The 23,591-nt window shown below is 42.0% G+C and overlaps 1 protein-coding gene across 1 annotated transcript in view; it reads left to right on the top strand.

Moving 5' to 3' along the window:
* The window catches only part of MAP7 (microtubule associated protein 7), a 1,390,439-nt gene that overhangs the window by 1,084,949 nt on the left and 281,899 nt on the right, over nucleotides 1–23,591 (top strand). Inside the window, exon 16 of the mRNA XM_044076419.1 lies at nucleotides 4,984–5,155. Coding sequence (XP_043932354.1) covers nucleotides 4,984–5,155 — 172 coding nt within the window. The remainder of the gene's footprint in view (nucleotides 1–4,983; nucleotides 5,156–23,591) is intronic.

The following is a 23,591-nucleotide window of genomic DNA, read 5'->3' as shown; positions in this document are numbered from 1 at the left end:
TGGACTACAGGAAATTAAATAGTCACACAGAGTCAGATGCTTACCCCATGCCTAGGACAAATGAAGCCCTAGAGCAGCTGGGTTGGGCTAAGTATCTTACCACCATTGACCTTACCAAGGGTTACTGGCAGATGCCCCTGACTCCCAGTGTTAGAGAGATGTCAGCCTTTGTGACTCCTTTTGGCTTACATGAGTTCACAAGATGCCCTTTGGGATGAAAAATGCCCCAGCGACTTTCCAGAGGCTGGTAAATCATATCCTAGCAGGAGCAGGAGATTTTGCTCTTGCTTACCTAGATGATATTACCATCTACAGTCATTCCTGGCAAGAGCACCTTCAGCATGTCAGGGAGTTCCTGGGCAGACTACAGAGGGCATGGTTGACCATTAAGCCCAGCAAATGTCAGGTGGGTATAACAGAGATCTCCTACCTGAGACATAGAGTGGTAAGATCAGGCCAGAACCTGCCAAAGTGGAAGCCATTCAGGCATGCCCTGCACCTGTTACTAAAAATCAGGTTAGGGCATTTTTAGGGACTGCAGGGTACTACAGAAGGTTTGTCCCCAGTTATAGTGCTGTAGCTGCTCCCCTCACAGACCTGACAAGGAAAAACAGACCAGATAAGGTAGTGTGGACCACAGCATGTGAGTAGGCATTCCAGAAGCTTAAAGAAGCTTTGGAAGAACCCCCTGAGTTAGCCAGTCCAGATTATAGCAAATAATTTGTTGTGCAGGTGGATGCTTCAAATCATGGGGTGGAGGCTCTACTTAGCCAGATTTCTTCAGAGGGAGAAGAGCACCCAGTGGTTTATCTCAGTCGTAGGATCCAACCAGAGAGGAATGTTATGCAGTTGTAGAAAAGGAATGTCTAGCCATAGTGTGGGCACTGCAGAAACTTCAGCCTTATCTGTATGGAAGGAAATTCACTGTAGTTACAGATCACAATCCCCTAACTTAGTTACATTGAGCCAGCCAGCAAAATGCCAAATTACTAAGGTGGAGGCTAGGATTGCAAGCATATATGTCAGTGCAGCACCGCAGTGGGATTTGCAATGTCAACGCAGATGGGCTGTCAAGACAGGAGAATGGGGTAAGGTATACCCAGACAGAGTCAACCCTCGCGAGCAACGTTTCTCAAAGGGTACTTGAAAAACTAGCTTGAGTTCTTGGGGGTGGGGGAATGTGAAGGCTGCCAGCCTAGCTGGATAGAATTTTGTAAATAATTCTATATCATTGTAAATATTAATATGATCCACGGGCTTGTGTTACAAATGTAAGGAAATTGTGTTATGTGCAGAGCTTCAGGATTGTAACCACAGTGCACCCTGCTGGAAGAAAGCAGAAATGTGTGTAAACTGTATGTCTATATAATGTATGGTTTCATGGTAGAAAACTGGCACATACAGAGTTAACTTGCAAACTCTAAGAAAATGAGCTGATAATGGGTTGCCAACTGGCTCACGAACAGAACCCACACTGTGAAAGTAGCGGATTCCAAATCCGACTTCAGACCAGTGACAAGTGGAGTACCACAGGGTTCAGTCCTGGATCCTCCCACCCCCAATTAGGGAAACCATCGTAAAAAACTTCTCCAAAGCCAACTTCACACTTCTTAAGACAGAAGTGGCAAACTTCACGACACCCATGCAGATGGACAATAGAGGTATGACAGCTGAATCCTACACAAATGCACTTTATAAGCACTTACACGAATGCATGGATCATGCTATCCCTAATAGAACCAAGATGTTATCCTCCAAAAAAAAGAAGCCAATCTGGTGGTCCTCTGCCATAAACAAACTCTACAACAGAAGAAAGAAACTGTTGCAAAAAAGAGTAAAATCCCATGATTGGAGGAACTCCCTGGTCAACCTACGTAAGAAGCTGTGCTCCCTCATAAAATCCTCCAAAGATAGTTACAAAAACAAAATTACCACTGACTCTAAAGACAACCACAAAGCATTCTATAGCTATGTCAAGAATCTCAATGGGAACACTCAGATCTGCTCTGAGTTACAGCACAATGGCGCTAAATATACAGAACCAACTGATATTGCCAACATCCTAGCAGATAGGTTCAGTGCTAACTTTACCCCCCTCTCACCCCCTAGAGGGCCCATCTCTATACTGGAAGAATGCAAAGTTCCTATAATCACGGCTGCACAGGTAAAAAAACACACTCTCCAAAGCCAAGAACACAGCATCCATGGGACCTGACAATATCCCAGGCTGCATTCTACGTGAACTACAGAATGAACTGGCACCCTACCTAAGTACCATGTTCAATCATAGCCTCACCTCAGGCTTTGTACCCACTGAATGGCGCACCGCGACAGTTATCCCACTCCACAAAGGTGGAGCCATGACGAATCCCGGGAACTACAGCCCCATTAGCCTGATGAGCCTAGTCTGCAAGGCCATGGAACATATCATCATGGAACTCATAAACAAAGGCATTGGTAATCTCCAAACTCTCGACCCTACCCAGTTTAGATTTGTAAAAGGCAGATCATGTCTCCTAAACCTGATTGACTTCTTTGAAGCAGTCACCAAAGCCATAGATGAGGGTAAAATGGTTCACACAGCTTATCTAGATCTCGCCAAGGCTTTCAACACCATCTCCCACTCTGGAATTATAGATAAGCTCACTAAACTAGGTATAAATCCCTATGTCACAAGATGGGTTGCCAACTGGCTCATGGACAGAACCCACACTGTGAAAGTAGCAGATTCCAAGCCCTGGGTCCTCTCCTGTTTGGTATCTACTTCTCTGAAGTGCAGGCTAACACAGAAGGTCTTTGGCTAACAAAGTTTGCAGATGACTGCAAACTAGGAGCCATAATCGGAACTCCTAACGATGTGGACAAACTATAAAAGGGCCTCACTGAGACAGATACCTGGTGTCAAAGCCATGGCCTGAAGCTCAATGCCAAAAAGTGTATTGTCATCCCCTTTGGTAAAAACTCTGTACCCATGAACTACCACATAGCTGGTAGTCTACTTAATGCTGAAAATGTGATAAGAGACCTTGGGACACAGGTAGACAGTAGTCTCTCCTTTGATAATCACATTGCCACAGTGGTCAGGAAATCCTTCTACATGGCTCATCTCATCACAAAAGGATTCTCATCCAGAAAAAAAGAGGTCATTGTTCCCCTCTACTCATCACTATTAGACCCATTATAGAGTAAAATGCCCCTTTTAGTATGTACCTCACAAGACATCTACAACAACTGGAAAGTCCACAGAAATACCTCACAAAGAGGATTACTGGCCTCAAACAGATGCTCTATGCAGACCATCTCAAAAAACTACAGCTTTACTCCATCACATATCGCCTACTCAGGGGTGATCTCTGCCTAACATACAAAGCTATGTCAAACCCAGAGCTGTTGGACATGTTCCACTTAAAGAAATCCCAATCCCTCCGAGCTACATGCTCTAGGGACCTAAACCTTGTCACCACAATAAACAGAACATGCTGGAGGGATAGATTCCTGTCCCATAGACTTCCCATACTCTGGAACAGACTACCTATCTATGTCAAACAGAGCTCCTCATTAGCACTCTTCAAGAAAAATCTTGATGATTGGATGGAAAATGGGAAATTCACCCCAGGGGTCATTTCTGTGGCTCTGCTCGACAGGGGCACAGGAAAATAATTTTCTTGGGTGGCGAAAGCCAGGGTACATTTTTTTGGCTAGGCTTATATAGGCCCTAGGGCCAATAGCCTAGTACCTACCTATGAACCTATGTGACTGTGTGCCGTCTCAAGCTAAGAGGCAGGATGTCTGGGCTAGGAGATTCTTTCTATTGTCTTCAGACAGAGATGATTACTAGGCTTCACATGTAAAGTGCCTTTTATTGCTGTGACTTCCTGGCAGCTGCAAATCACAAAGAAATGTTAAATTTTAAGTTCTGTGAGCCTGGGAAACTTAAGCAGAAGTGACACGAATTATGTAATCTGAAATGACTCAGCAGTAATGTGTATAATCAATTTAAAAACGATCTCAGAGAGAAAGAGGTGCATTTTGTATTTTGTTCTGAAGCTGACAACAACTCACCAACACTTTGCCTTGCTCTGCAAGTAGGATTTAGATCTTAGTATTTCTCTTAGAGATAGATAGGAATATAGCCAGATTAGTGTAGATGTTTTCTATATTTATTTGAGACTATTCTACAATGTTGTTTTAAAGTATTTCCTGTGATTTCTGAACTCCTTATTATCATTGTGTTGAATTAATGAGTATTGTCTTGTGTTTTTATTATTTATTATTAAATATTTTAAAACCTTAACTGTGGTAGTTTTGTGTAGAGATAATTTTATGGTGATACTGTACAAGCCACTCCAATAGCCTTACTGTTCATCACACTTACCAATTGGATAATAATAACATTGCACAGTAGAATTGGACACCCTTTGGTAAGGGTCTTTATAGTAGCTGATTTTAGTGGTTGGTGGCAGTCGTTACTACCTTATGGTCTTGGCAGAATGGGGCATAGCTAGTGAACCTGTGCCAGCCTTCTCCAGAAGTGTCTGTGTGTTGTATATAACTCAAATCTCAAATTGTGTGTGTGTCAGCTACTTGGGCAGAGACACAAAGCGCTGGTTGGACAGAGAGGGTGCTGAAGGTTTTGGCTTGGCCACTTGGCTGAGATCTGAACCCTATAGCTGTGCCAGTGAGGAGTCTTATTGGGGATCTGGAGAGAAAGGGAGAAACCAGCACCAGACTGACTGTGATCTCTGTGTGCTTTTAAAGGAAATTGTACTTTACTGTGTGTGTACTTGTTATCCTCCCAATGTGGACGCCCCTCACTGATGTTAGTAGTGAGGATTGAGGCTCCTTGATTACTGGGCCAGTGCATGGGCATCACATTAATAAAAATGTTTGTCATAATTACCAATATAGCACTGATTTCTTGAGGTGTGAATTACAAGTACATTTTTGAAAGTTGTTAATTATTTAATTATTTTCTTTTTGCAGAAACTGTTCCAACGTCATATCCGACAGTCATATCACCAACTCAAAGCAAAAGTAGTCCAGGAAACAGAGACGCAGAAGAAGCTGCAAGACTGCTTGCAGAGAAAAGACGCTTGGCCAGAGAACAGAGAGAAAGGGAGGAACAAGAAAAGAAAGAAAAGGAAGAAGCAGAAAGGTAAATACAATGAAAAATGATTGTAGTTTCCTCATAAAGTTGCATGTTATACTGTTCACTGGAGATCTCGTCCAAAATAATGGCCCATCTTTTCAGAAAATTAATTAAGAGGAACAGTGTCTACTTTGCTGAGCATTTCACACGCAAACTAGGTAGGAATTATAGTGAAGGGCCCTGTTCAAAAGCATGCAACTACAATAGTACAATTAGTGTGTGTGTGTGTGTGTGTGTGTGTGTGTGTGTGTGTGTGTGTGTGTGTGTGTGTGTAAGCATATGCGAATTCATGTGCTTGCATACATATTTGTCCTAACAATTAGTTAGTTAAATAAATAATTAATTAAGAGGAACAGTGTCTACTTTGCTGAGCATTTCACATCCAAACTAGGTAGGAATTACAGTGAAGGGCCCTGTTCAAAAGCATGCAACTACAATAGTACAATTAATGTGTGTGTGTGTGTGTGTGTGTGTGTGTGTGTGTGTGCGTGCGTGCGTGCGTGCGTGCGTGCGTGTGTGTGTGTGTGTGTGTGTGTGTGTAAGCATATGCGAGTTCATGTGCTTGCATACATATTTGTCCTAACAGTGGACCCAGAACAAGGGTTGTGATAAAAACATTTCTCTGGATACTCTGTAAATACATTTAATTCTCCTAGATCATCAGAAGTTTATTATCATAATTTCTGTAACATTGTAAGTATCATTACTTGTACTACAACCCCTACATTCACCATATATATATATATATATATATATATATATATATATATATATATACATACATATATACACACACACACACACACACACACACACACACACACACACTCACACACTAAACATCTCACACAAAACACAGCTACCCATGCAACAGTAAAAACCAGCACAAGAAAAACAACCCCCAAACCAAAACATACGCTTACACACACACACACACACACACACACACACACACACACACAAAATAATAATTAATCTAAGTATAGAGGATTATGATCAATTCTCTGATCATTTCCAGAATATTATGTGTTCAACACATAGATGCCAAGAAATTCACCTCGAGAATAACCAGGTTTGTGGATGCCTGTAAACTGGGAGTCATTGAGAGGTTGCGCTGCAACAAGAACTTGCACTTGTAAACACCAGGTGTGCTAACAATGGGCTTAAATTAAATGCTAAAAAGCGTAACATTGTCACATTTGGTAAACTACCCCCCCCCCAGCACACAGCATAGACGACATCCTGCTCTAGAATGAGAATGCTTTTAGAGACCTTGGTACTTGGGTTGATAATTCTCTCTCCTTTGATCAACACTTAACACTAGTCCTTCTATTTAGTGTCACTAATTGCCAAGGAGATATCTTCCAGATCCAGAGAGGTCATTGTCCCATTATATTCAGCATTGGTGAGGCCAGTTATTGAATGAAGTGACCCCTTTGCAATGTATCTCACTAGACTTATGTAACAACTCGAAAGCCGCCGAGATATTCCTAACTGAAACGATCACTGGCTTAAAAACCCTAAACTGCCAGAAAAGACTAGAAGAACTGTACCTCTATTCAGTGTGTTACGGATGGCTGAGGGGAGCTCTATGCCTTGCCTTCTGAATTATTAGGGTCCCACTGTTCCAGGATCTTTTGCATTTCCACAATTACCAGACCAAGGGATCTAAATCTTCATCATCAGGTAAATCAAAAAAAATGAAGCATTAATTCATTGTTCAGAGCCTTCCCCACCTCTGAAGTAGACATCCACTGCATATTAAGCAGTTTGATTCTTTATTTTCCTTCAAAAGGGAACTTTATAATTGGTTAGGTACTGACAAATTCACCCAGGGCTCATCCTGAGAGTGAACTGGCAAGGCTTAAATGGTTGCAGGACTCAATAGCCTTGTATTTCCTATAATGTAGTGATCCTATAACCTTATAATCCTTTGACAGCAAAGCTTGAGAGGCGAATCTTGGCAACTATGTTGAGAACACACAAATCTGGTTACAATCAGTAACCCATTCGTTATTCTTTGTAATGCATGGAGCTTTATCTGGTGCATGTATTGCCAGTTAAAAAAAGTGGAAGACCACAAAGTGTTTTACTGGATTTTAAAGTCTTTGAAAGGCAGTAAAACACATAGCACTGTCAGACAGGCAGTAGGTAGAATCAAAGTGCACCATCTGTAGAATTAATGACTTTAAAAGCTGTTAGGTACTACATTCTGCCACACATTTTGTTTATAAGTGTGTCAAAGCATCTGACAGTTTTTTATAAGATGTTTTACTTTCTGTCTGTCTTCTTACATGCTGGCACTGTACCTGTTAGCCCCTAGGGCGAGACACAATTTTAACAGCAATTTGTGTTCTTATCAAGTTTTTGTTAAGCACCTCTAAATACTATTAAGATTAGGTCCTTAACAAGTTTAACTTTTTCAACTAACCAGATTTTCACAGAATCTCCAGATGTGACTAATTTTTTGGTCTGTTCTACAAAATATGTAGTTTTTTTTAGTTTTTTTGCAGCAAATCATTGAGGATTGAATTCACTAAATAATGACAGGCATATGAGTTTGATTTCATATCCTTCAGAAAATGAATGGTAACACCTTTTATTCTAGTAACTTTTTAAGTTTATAAGAGCAATATTTAAAATTTGTCCTGATCTTTGGGGCTGTACCCCCATTATCTGTGGCTTTGTCCAGATTTTTTGTGCCATGAGATTGAGAGCTATGACTGTCATTTAGTAGCAATGTTTTTACATTACAACAAGCCTCTGTACCTCATCAAGGTAGCCAGTCCCTCAGAGGTACACAAAAACAAAATCTACAGTGTCTCCCACACAAAGACACCCACACCGACTCCCACACATAGCACATACACAATACAAGACAAAGACAGTAGTACAGCAAGACTGAACAGAGACACCCACACAGACTCCCTCACACAGGACAGAGGCACACTAAGACAGAGACTCTTGCACACAGGACAGACAACCACACATGACAAAGACAGCACTACAGCAAGACTGAACACCCACACAAGATAAGACAGCATTATAACAAGACTGAACAGAGACACAAGACAGACAGCTACATAGACTCTTACACACAGGACAGACACCCACGTATGATAAAGACAACACTACAGCAAGACTGAACATTAACACCCACACAGACTCAGACACACAGGACAGAGGCGCCCACCCCCACAATACAGTGACAAGACCAGGGCAAAACTACTGCAAGACTGAACAGAAACTCACACAAGACTAAGGCAGCACTACCGCAAAAACAGAACTGAGACACCACTCCCAAACACAAGACGATGACAGCAATATGGCAAGACTGAAACAAGCAGCATTAGATAAACTGACCCCATCACACAAGACAGTTACTGACATGCAGAACATTCACACTGCAGAGGTACACAATACAGCGGGACAGACATAGAAAAGAGTACAGACACACAAGATATACAAGGGAAAGCCATAGGAACTACAGACCCTGAGGCAAACAGACTCAAACCCAAACAAACCCAAGAGAAAGCCATGGGGATTACTGAGACTGAGGCAGATGACTCAAACCCAAACACATAAGAGAGCTCAGTGGGGATTACTGAGCCTGAGGCAGGCAGACTCAAACCCAAGCACAAAAGAGCAATGGGGTTACTGAGTCTGACATAGGCAGACTCAAACCCAGAGAGAAACAGGTGAAGTCAAGACCACCTGGGTGTCATTCATTTTCAGTGTGAAGTTAGCTCCTCAGCTTTCCTGATTGCTGCCACTTTTATCTGTTATTCCTCTGCTTCTGTCCTAGCCTCATGATGAGTCCTGCCGCTCCCAACTGTCCTGGCGTCATGACGAGTCCTGCTGCTCCCAACTCTCCTGACCTCACAACGAGACCTGCTGCTCCTAGCTGTCTTTGCCTAAAATCTTGCTGGTTTCATCTTCATTGTACTACGTGGTTCTACCTGCTAGAGTAAGCAAAAAATCAGTGACTACACAGGTTACTATCCAAGCCATGCTAAGGTACTACCTGGAATTTACTACCTTATAGCATTATAAAAGATTACTGGAAAGGAAATATGAGCACATACCTAGAGTTTTACTGGGATCTTACGAATTTTCTTCCAGACAAAGTCTACAATGAGGCTGCCATATGATACACTTTGTCCCACTTCATGCTCAGTTGAGATCACAGCTAAGCCTGAAAGTATCTACTGACTCATTGATGAATGTAGGTATGTCTTTATGGGTTTCAGTTTAGAAAAGCTACTTTCTTCTGCAGTAGCCACTGTAACAGGTGCAGTCAAATAAATTCACAATGAAACATAAGTATTTGTGTAGCTATCTTACAAGTGGGTGTGAATGAGGAAATTTAACACAGTCATTGGTGATGATTCGTTATCAATCATTTGAGAAAGGCTTTTCAGTTCGTGTCCAAGGTCAGAGTCATCAGTGTCACAGTGGCCAATTATTCTATCAGTCAGTTGTGCTTTCAGAGCCTTGCAGTGTTGGAAGAAATGTGTCTTCTGCAACATCGCTCAAGACTTTAATATTTGATAAAAATCCAAAGGCCTTATCAAACTCTGAAAGCTGCTCAAACCGATCAGTAAACGATTGGATTGTTGTGTTCAGCAGCACATTGAAGACCTCTACATGTAGTTTTACTGCTCAATCCTGTACAGTCTCATTTTCTCCTTCATAGTCAAAGAACCACTTTACTTTCTTCTGCATCTTTTCTTGAAATGTGGTGCCAACATCCAGTTCTTCTGCTATCTTGGAGGCTTCACCCATGGCATGTTGAAATCATGTCTCTGTAATTCTACAGCAAGTCCATAGTTGATGCCAGCACTTTGACATATAGAGAAATATCAACCGATGGACTCTGCAGAACTTTGGTTGCACGATTTACCTCTGTCAGCACATCATACCAAATCACTAAACATACAATGAATTGGTATGACGTAAGTTCTGAGCACAGTCCCCTTGCTTGTTGATATGTTGCAGTATCACTTGTATGTACAGCTTCACCTATCTCCTATAATGCTTCCTTGGCTCCCTTCAACTGGTTTTACTGCCTTCACAAGGTTTGTCCTGCATTCTCAGCGAGTCTCCGACAGTGGCTTCACAGTGACGTGTGCTGTTTCAAGATCTGTCATTGGGTCGTTGATGCTGAATAGAGTACGTAAATGTTCTGCAGGCATCCAAAAAACAACACTGCCTGTAGTGATGAATCTGCTCCATCACTAACTATAAGATTTAAATTATGGCAGACACATGGCACATAAAAAGTCCTTGAATTCATCTGTTTTATCTAGGCCTGCACTTCAGCTCGTTTCCTCTTCATGTTGCTGCCATTATCATATCCTTGTCCTCAACGGTCATTAATGTCCAGTTGATGATTTTGCAGTCTGAAGAAGTGCTTCTGTAAGTCCTGCCCCAGTTGTATCATTCACAGGCACAAATCCCAGAAAGCATTCCTCAACTGTGGCTGCAGTCCGTGAAATATCCTCATACCTAACTACTACAGTCATTTGCTCTTGATTGATGATGTCTGGCATGCAGTCAAGAATAATGGAAAAGTACATGTCATCCTTCACCTTCCATACAATGGTCCTTAAAATAGCATTTTGAATCAGCTGGATAATTTCATTCTGTATGTCCTTCCCAAGATAGTAATCCATTACTTCTTTATTCCTAATACAATGTAAATGTTCAGCCATGACAGAATCAAACTGCAACAAAAGTTGCACTTGGCCCAAGAAATTGCCATTGCCATAGGGCATCATACATACCACAGAATGCCATGTTCTGTTACGTCAAGTATTGGAAAAAGCTGTAATGCATTCTAACACACCACACCAGTGAGTTCTCTTTTTCTTACTCTATTATCCAGTTCCTTCCACTTCAGCATGCGTGCTGTATGCTCTGGTACTTGGACATGGCTATGTAAAGACATCTCTGTCCATGCTCTTTAACCACCTAACCTGAGAAGATGGTTAGAATGTCCAAATAATTTGCATGCAGAGCAAAACAGTGCATCCTTTGAGACTGAATATGTCAACCAAGTGCGTTTTTCTCTCTCCCCATTAGGCAGCACATGGAAATAGTTCTCCAATGTAAAGCTTCTTTTCTGTCCATTGACCGGGAACTGTGGCAAAACCACTTGCACAGGTCCATGCTGAATGGCAGCTACCCTAAACTTATCCCTTACCAAGTCTGGCCAAGTTCCTAGATCCTCAAAAGATATACCTGACACTCCCTGCGAGTCACAGGCGACATCTGTCACTACAGAAGTATGTGCTCCTTCTGTATCAAACTCTGGTGATCCAGGCAACACCGCTAAAGTTGAATCCGCATTTGCTGACATACTTTCGTCCATGGCAACGGCTGTAAGTTCACAGGAGCTCACTTTCTATTGTAAAGATGCTGGCCTCACAGTGGGTAGGCTTTTAATGCAGAGCCATTGTGTTGTCCTGAAGCCAGGCTTTTTCCTGAATCTCCCCTCGCTGATGACCCACAGAAAAATTTCATAATGGAACCCTGTCTCATTGCATCCTCATTCCTCTGCTGCTGAAGCTTTCTTTTTGCTGCTCCTGGCAAATATGTATGATTCATCTCTAACTGGGAATGGTTGTCATACTGTTACTAAAAAGCACTACACTTCAGATACATGTTATGCCACTTTCTTTGACCTACCCGGAGTGCATAATGATAAACATTAGCATTCTGAACACATTCTAAAGATGGTATTTTCCAGTTTACACAGAAACTCCTCCCATGACAATAGTGGAATATTACCCATCAGATTTACTTAAATGGTCTACTGCGGTAAACCCTCAACTTTGACATTGCCATGTGAAACACAAACTCCAAGCTAGCCAACCAGTGTAAACAGTAAGTATCTTAACTGTAGGCGGAAGCTACAAACCTACAACCTTTCCCTTAACACACTGACACTTGCCTCCTCTGCTTACAAAATACAGTCACTAACTATAAGTCACTATTGTGCTTTAGTCTCCAATCATCCTCTTCTGCTTCTACAAAAAGTCATAATGAAAAGGAAATAACCTCAAATATATGATCTATAATTAGGTAGCACTACATCGTAATATGAAAGACCACTGTAAAATGCGTTCCAGTTAAGCAAAAAAACTGAAGCTGCCATACCAAGTCAAGAGCTACGCAATCTATGGCGCAGTGTACACCCAACAAGTGATCAAATTGATTCCCTATTACACTATAGGCAGAAATTAAGAGAAACGAGGACCAGTAGGCAAAAAAACTGCAGTGCAGGCATATAAACCAGAAAAATGGATTAAGTTCCAAAAAGTCATGTTAGTATGACTGCAGGCACAAAAGAATGAACAACTTAATACAGAACGCTGTTCATAAACACAAGCTATACAGTACGCAGTATTGTACCGTAGGCCAAAGAACTGCTAAGTAACAGTAAACAGTAGGCAAAAACTGTAATGTAGGCAATAGGCACAATTAAAGTGCATTACAAAATTCATATAGCATAATGACTTGCATTAACATCATTCACTATTGCACCATAGGCACAAAGACTGAAGAATGACTGAGCAGTAGGCAAAAAAATTAATGAGAAAGGCCCAAATTACAGTTTTTAGTTAAATACCAAACACTGAAGGTGAACCTCAGCTTTTTCTATACAACTCTCTCCCTTTCATCCATCCCCCAAACATGTGAAGAGGCCCCGAAAAATGTAAAATATTGTTGTTACAAGCTGTCTGGAACAGGTGACTAAAGTCTGAAAGAAGAAATGGCTAGGAGGAAAGTTACAAATTTTAAGGGGAACACAGCAAACTATGAGGCAAGAAAAAGGTTATGGATCAAAAAAGACATTTCCGAAAACTATTCCGACTTTAATTACAAACCATCCAAAATTCAGTAATGCAGTGTCACAATGACAGGCACTGCATGACATGTATAACATTTCCTGCACCTACCCACTACCTCTCAATCTCTTCGCACACTTGAACAAACCAAAATCATTGGTCAAACAAAGGCGTAAACTCACGGACTTGTTAGAAAACTTCATTTGTGATGGACGTAGAAGTCCCAATCAAACATCGAGAGATAGGCATTCCCAAAACCCACCTTAGCACAAGAACTGTGGACAAAAGCATAAAGCCTGGGAGTGTACCATGCACATACCTCTCAACCTAAAAACATCGAAATCTCGACAAAGGCCCATGCAAAATAGATACAAGTAGCCAAAAATCTGTATACTGATTAACATAAAATTAGCATAAATAATTATGTAACCCCAACCACCCCAATGGAATTGTGGGATACCAACTTTTAAACGCATACTGAAGAACATACAGTATATGATCATGAAAGACAAAAACAGAAGAAAAATAGTGTTTTATTTATATTAATATTTCAACTTGTATCAAACTTTGAACTTGTGCAAAACTAAAATACAATTTTTTTTATAAAAATAAAATGAACTGCTTCAGACTTCTACATTAATATTAAATAATACAAAATATAACCAGAACAAAACTGTTTTATTTATATTAACATCTGAACTTGTATAAAACTAAAATACAGTTTCCTTATATAAAAATAAACTTAACTACTACTCTGATGTACAGTAGACAGTCAATTATCCAAATTAATTGGGACCAAAGGTAGTTCGGATAATCAAACTGACTGGATAATCAAACATACATTGAACTGGATAAAAAACTTCTAAAATCTTGTTTTTTCTGCACTCAGGGAATACACTTTTCAACCATTCAGCAAGTCCATTGCACAATAAAGAATATTTTTCACACAAAAGCAGGCTACAAGTTAAAAAAAAATGCACAAGCTAATATATACAATGTTTACATATTTAGACTTTATGATTTTTCCTACCCAAAAACTTTGGAAGACTGGGTTCGGATAATTAATGTGTTGGATAATTGATGTTTTTGATAATCGACTCTCTACTGTACTTTTTAATTTGAGTTTTTAGCGCTCCCATTTTACAAAGACAACTCAAAACTATTGGAAACAGATAAACGATTGTGGTATTTCATTATAACTTGACATTTAACAGATTTGTTTACCACCTTAATACAGATGGTCTCATAGCAGATATGTGGATCGGCACCATTTGCTATTAGTTAATCCCCGGGATTCATGAAGCTCGGCGCAAGGCCGGCGTAAGGCCTGCGCCGGCGGTGCAGTGAATAGCCGGCGCAGTAGCGCCATATACATATTAATGAGAGTGCACCGGAATCACAGACACGTGCGTAGTGTACGTGAGCGAGCCCAGGTAGGATGCGTCTGGAGGCGTGTCTAAGCCGGCATGAGGTGAGCAACCTAATGTGCTGACAGCCACGGTCCGCCCACAATAGTAATGGCAGCAGCCAGGTCCCGTGCAGAATGAAACGCATGTACAGTATGCAACATAGTACCCGTCCCAAATTAACGGAGAAGCAAATACAAGCCACGAAGGCATAAGTGTACCCGTCCAAGGAGCAAAGGATACGCATAAGACCGCGTTCGTCCTGCAATGCACCGTCAGTGTTTACACTCAGAGAAGGTGTACAGCCGCATGTCAGCGCGCCGCACCGACATAGGAGCAGCGATTAAGGTCACCACCTGTCCCACTTTGGTTGGGGCAGTCTCTCCATGGCCAGTTGTGTCCCGAAAAACGTATTAGAAATGGCTGATGTGCTACGATTGTAGGACACAATGATATCCCGTATTTAATGTAATGGTAGCATGAATTGGTTATTTCTGTAACAGAAATACCTAAATGACACAAGAAACAGAATAAGCAAGCAAATTGCCACAACAATAAGCTTATATTTAGGCAAACAAGTGAAGTTCTATGCTATATAGTGACCGTTTGTATGTGTCGGCCTGTAAAGTCAGATGTGAGTCCCGGAAATATCCCAGATCGGAAACTGGAAAAGGTGGAAACCCCAGTAGCGACATGGGCATGGTCACCAGGGTTACCTGCTGTCCCAATGTGCCATGGACAGTCCCTGATTGGACAGTTGTGTCCCTGCAACAATCGTAAAATGGAAAATGACCTCCGATCCCCTGTCAAGAAAATTCCGCAATATACATGTAATAGTAGCATAAAACATATACATTACTATATGAAACACAGACATGGCATAAGAACATAAATAAGGAACCCAAATGCTTACAGAATAAGCTTATAGTATGGCAAACAAGTGAAGTTCTGTCAACTGCACTAGCCGTGGGTATGTGTAGTCCTGCAAATTCGAAGTTTCCACATAACATGCCCCACTATGGGCATTGGAAAAGGTGCCAACCATAATGGTCACAAGCAGTAGTGACAGTACATAGCCGGGTAGCTGTGTTGACATAACAACAGTAAGGAAGCAAGATACCTCAAACACAGGCAAACATGTGCATAGCAACATATCCCACACCCAGCAACGTCTCTGTTGCATACACTGGATGGCGTATGATGAAGTGTAATATCCAGAAGCAGAACCCATGCATTCGGATGTACTACACAATAGCCTCATTGTACATGTCAGTCCCACCCATGTATACCTCTGCACCCAAACCTGCTAGCATCCGTGTGCAGCTATACAACCACACACAATGTGCATACCTGAACTGTGGTAAGATGTTTGTGTTAGGCAATGCCACGCGGGCAAATCATTACCCACATGTCACCAACCCACCGCAGGTACAGATATGTAAATGGCTGCATGTGAATGTGTCAGCAGAATGTGTACATCCGCATGTAGTATGTACCCGTCCAAACCATCTAGGTTTGCATACGACACGGTGCACATAACTGTACACATGTGGACAAGTCGGTCGTTGGACCACCGCATCGATGATTATCTATGCAGTGAAGTCGATCACATATAGCGGAACAGGTGCCTACCAAACAGGACGTCCTAACAGGGTGCTACAGGCAAAGAAGGGAAGCTGGGACATCACATGTGGAGAGTAAGCGTAGCTGGACGGACAAATACACACGGTCAAGGTAAAGGGCGGAACAACATGCATATGGCGGATGGATGTTGTTCGTAAAATATATAGAAACACATATGAAGTTCCAGTTTAGACTCGAAATACTATATAATGCATTGAATTGTACCGTACAATATGGCAGTAGAACTAAGCCTGCATGTAATTGGTGAAGCTAAGCTGTAGTGTGATGGAATTCTGAACCTGGCAGTAAGCAGTACAGCAGGCTCATGTCTGTCATCATTAATTATTTGCTGGGTTACAGAACAATAAATGTATGTACATGCATAACAGCACTCCTTCCCCAGAGGAGGATGGCCTTGTGAGCTCTATCGAAGATAACAGTACAACTCCTTACCAGAGAGACAAAGCAACGTATTAAGAAATTAACTGTCCACTGTATCGTAACAGTCTAGGGTCCTTGAAACAGCTACAATCACAAAAGGACACTGTAATGTACAAGGTGCCTTGCAAGGCTGTGTTATTCCCATGGGAAAACATTTTAAAAGCACGACCCCAGCACCCACGTATGTATAGACTATTGCGGACCATAGTGATGGAAATGCCCTGTGACCGACCACGTCAGTAAGGTGGGCAAAAGCTGATTGTAAACACTATATAAAGAAACTGCTTACTGTATAGAGTCAGACAAAACTCACATACTTGGACTGTATATTATTTAGCCTGCCTGTGTACACTACTAAAACTTTCCGAACCCGAGCCTCCTGTGTTATCGGCTGTCACTTAGAAAAGCCTACTGATAACTACAGTCTGGTTTTAACAACTTATTTCACATTGTGATCCTTGTAATCCGAATTCCCTTGGTAAGCTACAGGTCAGAGTGCATGGCTGGTTAGACATGTACGCTGGAGAATATGCATAAATGGTTCTTCTTGAATGAAAAGACCTCCGACTGAATTGTTGTGTGTAAAGAGGCTGTTTACTGTCTGATCTGTGGCTGAAAAGCGGAAACTGGATCCCAAGAAGAAAAGCGTGCAGCCTTAAACAGGAGGCCCAGGTAAGGAGTGTTTGCCTTTTTGTCTCTATTGTAGATCAGGGACCAGACTACATTGTGTTTCTGTTAACAGTAGTGATATCGGGTCGAAGACCTACCCACATACTGTTAAATCTGAACATAGGTCAGGGGAACACACAGCAGAGTAAATAGTGATTGTAGACACTACAGTGGATACAGGGAAGGAGACACCACGTGGTATGACAGAAGGGTCCGTAGCAGTCGTGTAGAGGATATGGGAGATTATTGAAGAAACAGATCATGTGATCCGCGTTTGACGGGTGACGTGAAGAATATGCAATCGCAGAGAGCACATAATGTGAGTTACGCAGCAAAATGGGGTAATAAATATGACATTGATGGTATATTACGCAAAATATCGTTACTGAAACATTGTAATCCCTGAAAATTTGATGCACATGTTCCAGGGTAAACACCTGTTCCACCCTGAGAGGGATAGTCCCTCTTTGGCCAGCCGTGTCCTGTAAACAAACCGAACAAATGGCAAATGTCCTGATATCTCAGGACAAACATTTCCCAGATATATATCAAAATGGTAGCATAAAACAGTAAATTTGTATGTGGAACAGCAAAATATAATAATAAACAGAATAAGCAACTGAAATGCTACAACAATTGGTCGCTCTCCTGGCAAAACGTGAATTCCTGTCCTATGTACTGGCCGTGGGTATGCATTTTCCAGGCAAATTACACGTTCCGAACACTAATGTCCCACATTGTGCATTTGAAAAGGTGGCAGCCCTAAGATGTGCAGGCGACAAAACAGCGACAATTGGGTATCCGTCATGCACATCGGTGGACTGAGGTAGTGTACCGAAGGGAACAGAACACTACAAATGGCTAAGCATCATACGTACACAGAGAAGATCATAATACAGTAGTACCGATAGCCCCCACAACCCCTACCACCTCCGATACCACATCCAGGATATTAAGCGGGAGGGCAGGCTAGTCCCCACACGTTATCCTGTGGCAACAGAGGTAGCACAACGAACAAATGTAACAGAAGCTATTGAAACCACATCCCGAACACGTAACATACCTAGGGACACCCGAGTAAGAACACAGTACTAAAACAGAGTGAGGATATCTGTCAATTAATTGAAGTACCGAACCCTCATGCAGGACAGGAAGGCCAGGACCCAACCCCGTGGCGTATAGACCGTGGACACCAGAAGATATCTGTAAAGTCATAGAGGAATTCCCCATCCACAAAGTAATCGCTATTCACCATGCAATACCCCTGTATCTCCTGATCGGAAACCAAAGGGAATGGCGGATGGTACAGTATGTACAAGCTGTAAATCATGTAAGAATACTTAGGGTAGCGTTGGTGCCAGACCCACACACTATATTCAATGCTATGAACATGCCACAGAAGTATCTTACCGTGGTACATATAAGCTATGCTTACTTTGCAATACCTATACATCCACATAGTCCGTATTGCTTTGCATGTACAGTCAGGGTGACAGATACAGCCATACCCGGCTATCGCGGGGATACTGTGAAAGTACAACGATATTCTCACAGGGGATGGCTAGCTACATTTCGGTGTTAACTCCACCCGGGGCCAGTCAAGTTCTACTTTATTTGGATGATATTCTGCTTGCGGCCCCTACCCAGCAGCAATGTATGGAAGATACAATAGCATTATTGAGATAATCAGCAGAACAGGGACATAAAGTAAGCAAGCATAAATTGCAACTACAGAGAATACAGGTCAATTACCTGGCATATCTGGTATCCAAGTAGGGTAGAACATCACATGACGATAGGAAGGTAGCAATATAATAAGCACCCAAGCCAACTAACAAGAAGGGAATGATGTCCTGTCTGGGCCGACTAACACTTGTCAAATCTGGATACCAAACAATGCTGTGGAATCCGCTGTATTGTTTGCCTTAACCTTTAATACACCTATGGCAGCACAACACATAGTACACTGGATTACAGTAGCAGAAACAGCGTTCTGCAGACTAGAACGATTGATAGCCTCAACAGCTGTAGTAGGTCTCGTGAATAATCATAACACATGTTGTCAGACCGTAGATTGTAAGCGGAGATATATGACGTCAGTCTTGATGCAACAGCAGGGAAGTAAGCAACGCTACATAGCTGACTACTCATTGCAGTTGGACACTGTGGCATGGTCAGTGCCACATTGTGTACAGGCAGTTGTTGTAGCACCCATGGCAGTACAGGCCCCGGCCGTAATGTTACTAGACCACCCTCTCACTGTGAGAATGTCTCATGCAGTTGCGATCAGTCTGCTGCAAGAGAAGATAGCATTCCTGACCCGTGCTAGACATTTGTCATGTTTGACCATACCACTGAGTCAACCTCACATGGTGATTGAACGTTGTACAACATGAAACCTATCAACGTCACGTCCGACACCTGTGTATGGCACACCACACAGTTGCCTATACGAAATGGATTAAATAACTACACACAGACATGATATCACTGATATACCCTTAGATGATGCAGAGGTGACAGTTAATGTGTACGGATCATGTAGACAGAGTCCTACAGGAACGAATCAAGTAGTTTATGCAGTAGTTATTGATAATGACATTGTAGACGGCCAAACCCTGCAGCATAACGTGTCTGCTCAAGCAGCAGAATAGATAGCTTTAACACGTGCTTGTACTGTAGCGGAAAACTGATGTGTGGACATATGTCCCGATAGTCAGTCTGTTGTCTGTGCAGTGCATGTTTATGAGCAGCAGTGGAAGAATAGGGGAATGATAACATCCACCGGTAAACCGATTAATCATGCGCATACGAACTTGAATGCATTAGACTACATGCAGTTACCCACTGAAGTAGGTAATTGTAAATGTGCAGGGCATAGAAAGCAACAGGATAACAGTAGGAAAGGTGAGGCATGAGCTCATGCACCTGCAAAACAAGCAGCGTCACAGTTGGAAAGTGTTTGTGTGAATGAGGAATGACAAACCTCAGACAGTTTAGATGTAGAAACTGTACAAACAATGCAAACAGCAACTACGAAAGCAGAAAAGCCGACGTGGTTATGACGAGGAGCAATCCTTGAACACGGACTGCACATATCCACAGTGAGAAAGCCAATATTAACGTCTAATGTATTCAGATATGCGGCTTTGTGGAGCCATGGGTAGAGACATGTCTCAACAGGGGGGATGGTACATTTGGTTAACAGAATACCCTAACATACGGAATTACGAACCACATACAAACCTCATGAGCAGCGTGTCACGTTTGCAGTAGATATCATGCACAGGGAGTATTTAAACCGAAGGGAGTGAGTTTACCTACACCACCATAACCGTTCCGTACTATTTGTATGGAGTTCATACATCTGCATAAATGTGAAGGGAACAAATACTGTTTAGCGATTACACATATATATAATCAAAATGGGTAGAAGCATTCCCAACCATTAATCCGGATGCAGCAGCAGTGGCAAAGGTGCCAGTAAAATAAAGTATCCCTAGATCTGGCATGCTGTAAAGAAGCTACAGTGACAATAGAACACATGTAGTGAACCAGACAATCACGCTACCTGGGGGATTACTTCGTATTACCATGAATGTCAATTGCATGTACAACCCACACTCAGCACGACTGCTGGCGCCGTAGAATGGGATCCCGAGAAATAAGTAGAGGAGGTTGGTGGGTGACATCCAGACGAGTTACATGAGCTGTCTACCTCTAGCATTGCTGAGCATGACAACAGTTCCAAATGTAAAGTGCTGCACCCACTTCGAAGTAGTATGTGGAATGGCATATCATGTGCCAGAGTGGAAAGCTGTCATGCCTGCAGAGCCGGAGGTCGATGACTCAGTAGTAGGTGACATGAGAGGATTGTTAACTAGTAACACTGTTCTTCAGTTAAAGTCTGTTACAGATAAGAGCAAATGAAGACGGAAGCATAGCTGACACCAGTATCCTGTGTGTATGTCACTGTTATCCAAAGAACATTATTGCCAAGTGGACATTGCGAATGTCTGTACCGGGTACTGTTGGCAACGCCTACCGCAGTAAAGTTTGCAGAGAGGTCGTCCTGGGTCCACCTCACATTTCTCAAACTGGTAAAGGATATCAAGTCTGATTGACATCTTGTAGCTGATATACCAAAGAGCCCGAATCACCCGGCCAAGACTGTATAACAATACAAAGCAACCCCAAAGACATTTATGTTTGCTGTCCTAATGATTATACACCTATTAACCATGTTTGTGTTTACGTTACAATTTCTGGGACCTTACCTGCATATAACTACACGGATACAAATACTGATACGTGATGAACTGGCCACAGAGTGTCTTCCACACTTCAACAGATACCTAGGCATGATGCGTGTGCATATAGAGACTAGGAACACATTAAATTGCTGTGTTTGTACTGCCATACCTACATCATATGGAGGACTTCCGATGCATGTTGTCCCCTTGGGGATAGATTGAGACTTGTGAATATCTACACTTTGATACAGGTTCTGTGAGATCACAGGACAACGTGGCAATGTACTTACCTGTTACACAAAAGGAATTGTATGTTATCATAAACATGATACAGTTTCAGTTGGTGGGAGTATTTGTAACATAACTGTGTCTTACGAATGTCATATAACAGCCAAAGATCACAGTACTACTTGTAGCACCATTCCTAATTTGTATTGAAACATCATGAGAACAATGTTGAAGGATGTGCAGAAACATCCTGAATTGTATAAACAGTCCTCTGTTAGAGACAGGAATATGTTACATGCAGAGGTAACCCGCATCAGTATTAAAGTAGAATATTGTTATGTTGTTTGTGGGAAATAAGCATATCAATGGTTACCTGGGAATTGGTCCGGCAGTTGTTATTTGGGTTATCTGGCTCCAGTCACATGACATACTGTACAATTGCCTGTGGGTGCGAAACGAACTATAACACATATAGCTCGAAGAACTGGGAACACAGTCGAGAAACCTACTAATCCAGTGGGTGAAATGGAAGCTGTTCTGACATGTCAGTCTTCTGCAAGAGATAAAGGAATATCGATTCATATGGACTTGAGTGACAGCGTCACAACCTGGGCTGGAACACTCCCAGCTTCTGGAGTAGTGAAATCAATCAGGGAACAGAGGAAGTTATCAAAACCTGTCGGAGGAAGGATGAATGTGACTTTCCGCTCCTGAACATGTGACTGATGAACTGGATGCAATGAGAACTGTTGTGTCACAAAATGTAATAGCGCACGACTGCACCGTGGCGCTGAGAATTGGTGCGTCTTGGCGCTTACTGAAGAAGATCGCTGTGTCCAACTACCACATGAAGAGACCAAAAGCAACGCCCACCTACAGGTAATATAGCAGGTGTCATCCATGGCGGAACCAGGCCCAAACCCACTGACGAACCATTTCCACAAACCATTGGGTGGATGGGGTCAGTCATACTGAATATCATGATTGCCATTTGTGTTGTTCTGCTCATATTGGGAGCATGTGTCTAGTGCGGGATACTGTGCATGTAAGTATTAGTCAGGGACTCTGGCGACATACCTGTACCCGAGACTATGTATCAAGACCTGTAGTGGTATTTGTCAATAGAAAATGCAATCCTACTTGCAATGTACATCAAATTACTTGCCTAGTTAAACGTTCCACAGAGGAAGAGGCTAGGGAATGAAATAATGTTGTATATGTTTCTGGATAGAGTAGAAGCAATCAAAGGAGGGAGAATGTTAGCAAAATACATATTTAAACATAGATATGACGTGCAACTTTAGAAGCAAATAGTGTATAATGCATATTATTCTACCTGACAATATAGCAGTACAGCTTCTCATGCATGTAATTGCTTGTAGTGTAGCTGCAGTGTGATTGAACCCTAACCCTAGCAGTAACCAGTGCAGCAGGTGTATGTCAGTCAGCATTACTCATCTGCTCGGTTACAGAATAATACATGTATGTACAGGTATATCTGTCATCCTTCCACTGAGGAGGATAGGCTTGTGAGCTCTAACACAGAGTACAGCTGCTCAGCAGAGAGACACAGGAACCTAGTAGGACACGGAGTGAGGACTGGATATGAACAGTGTTGGAACCGTGACAGAGCAGAATTTACCAAAGTACAGTCTAAGTGAATATGTGGCTCGCAAGGTTGGGCTATCCTCATGGGAAAACATGTAATAAGCATTACCTGAGCACTGTTGTAGGAATACAATGTTCTGTACTCTAGCAATGTAAATGCCTTGTGACTGACCACATCATTAATGTGTGCAAAAGATGATAGTATACAGAATGCTCATACAGATGTAACATGTATAGAGTTGAACAAATGTCTAAACTTTTACTGCATACTCCTTTGCCTCCTGCTGCACAGTAGTAAAATGTTATTAATCCCAGCTTCCTGTGTTAATGAGTGTCATTTTGAAAATACGAATGAGTGTTA

This window comes from Protopterus annectens, chromosome 1.part1, assembly GCF_019279795.1.
Source record: "Protopterus annectens isolate FY-2018-M chromosome 1.part1, PAN1.0, whole genome shotgun sequence".
Taxonomy (NCBI): Eukaryota; Metazoa; Chordata; order Ceratodontiformes; family Protopteridae; genus Protopterus; species Protopterus annectens.
The sequence above is the reverse complement of the archived record's forward strand: the minus strand, read 5'-3'. Positions and strand labels throughout refer to the sequence as shown.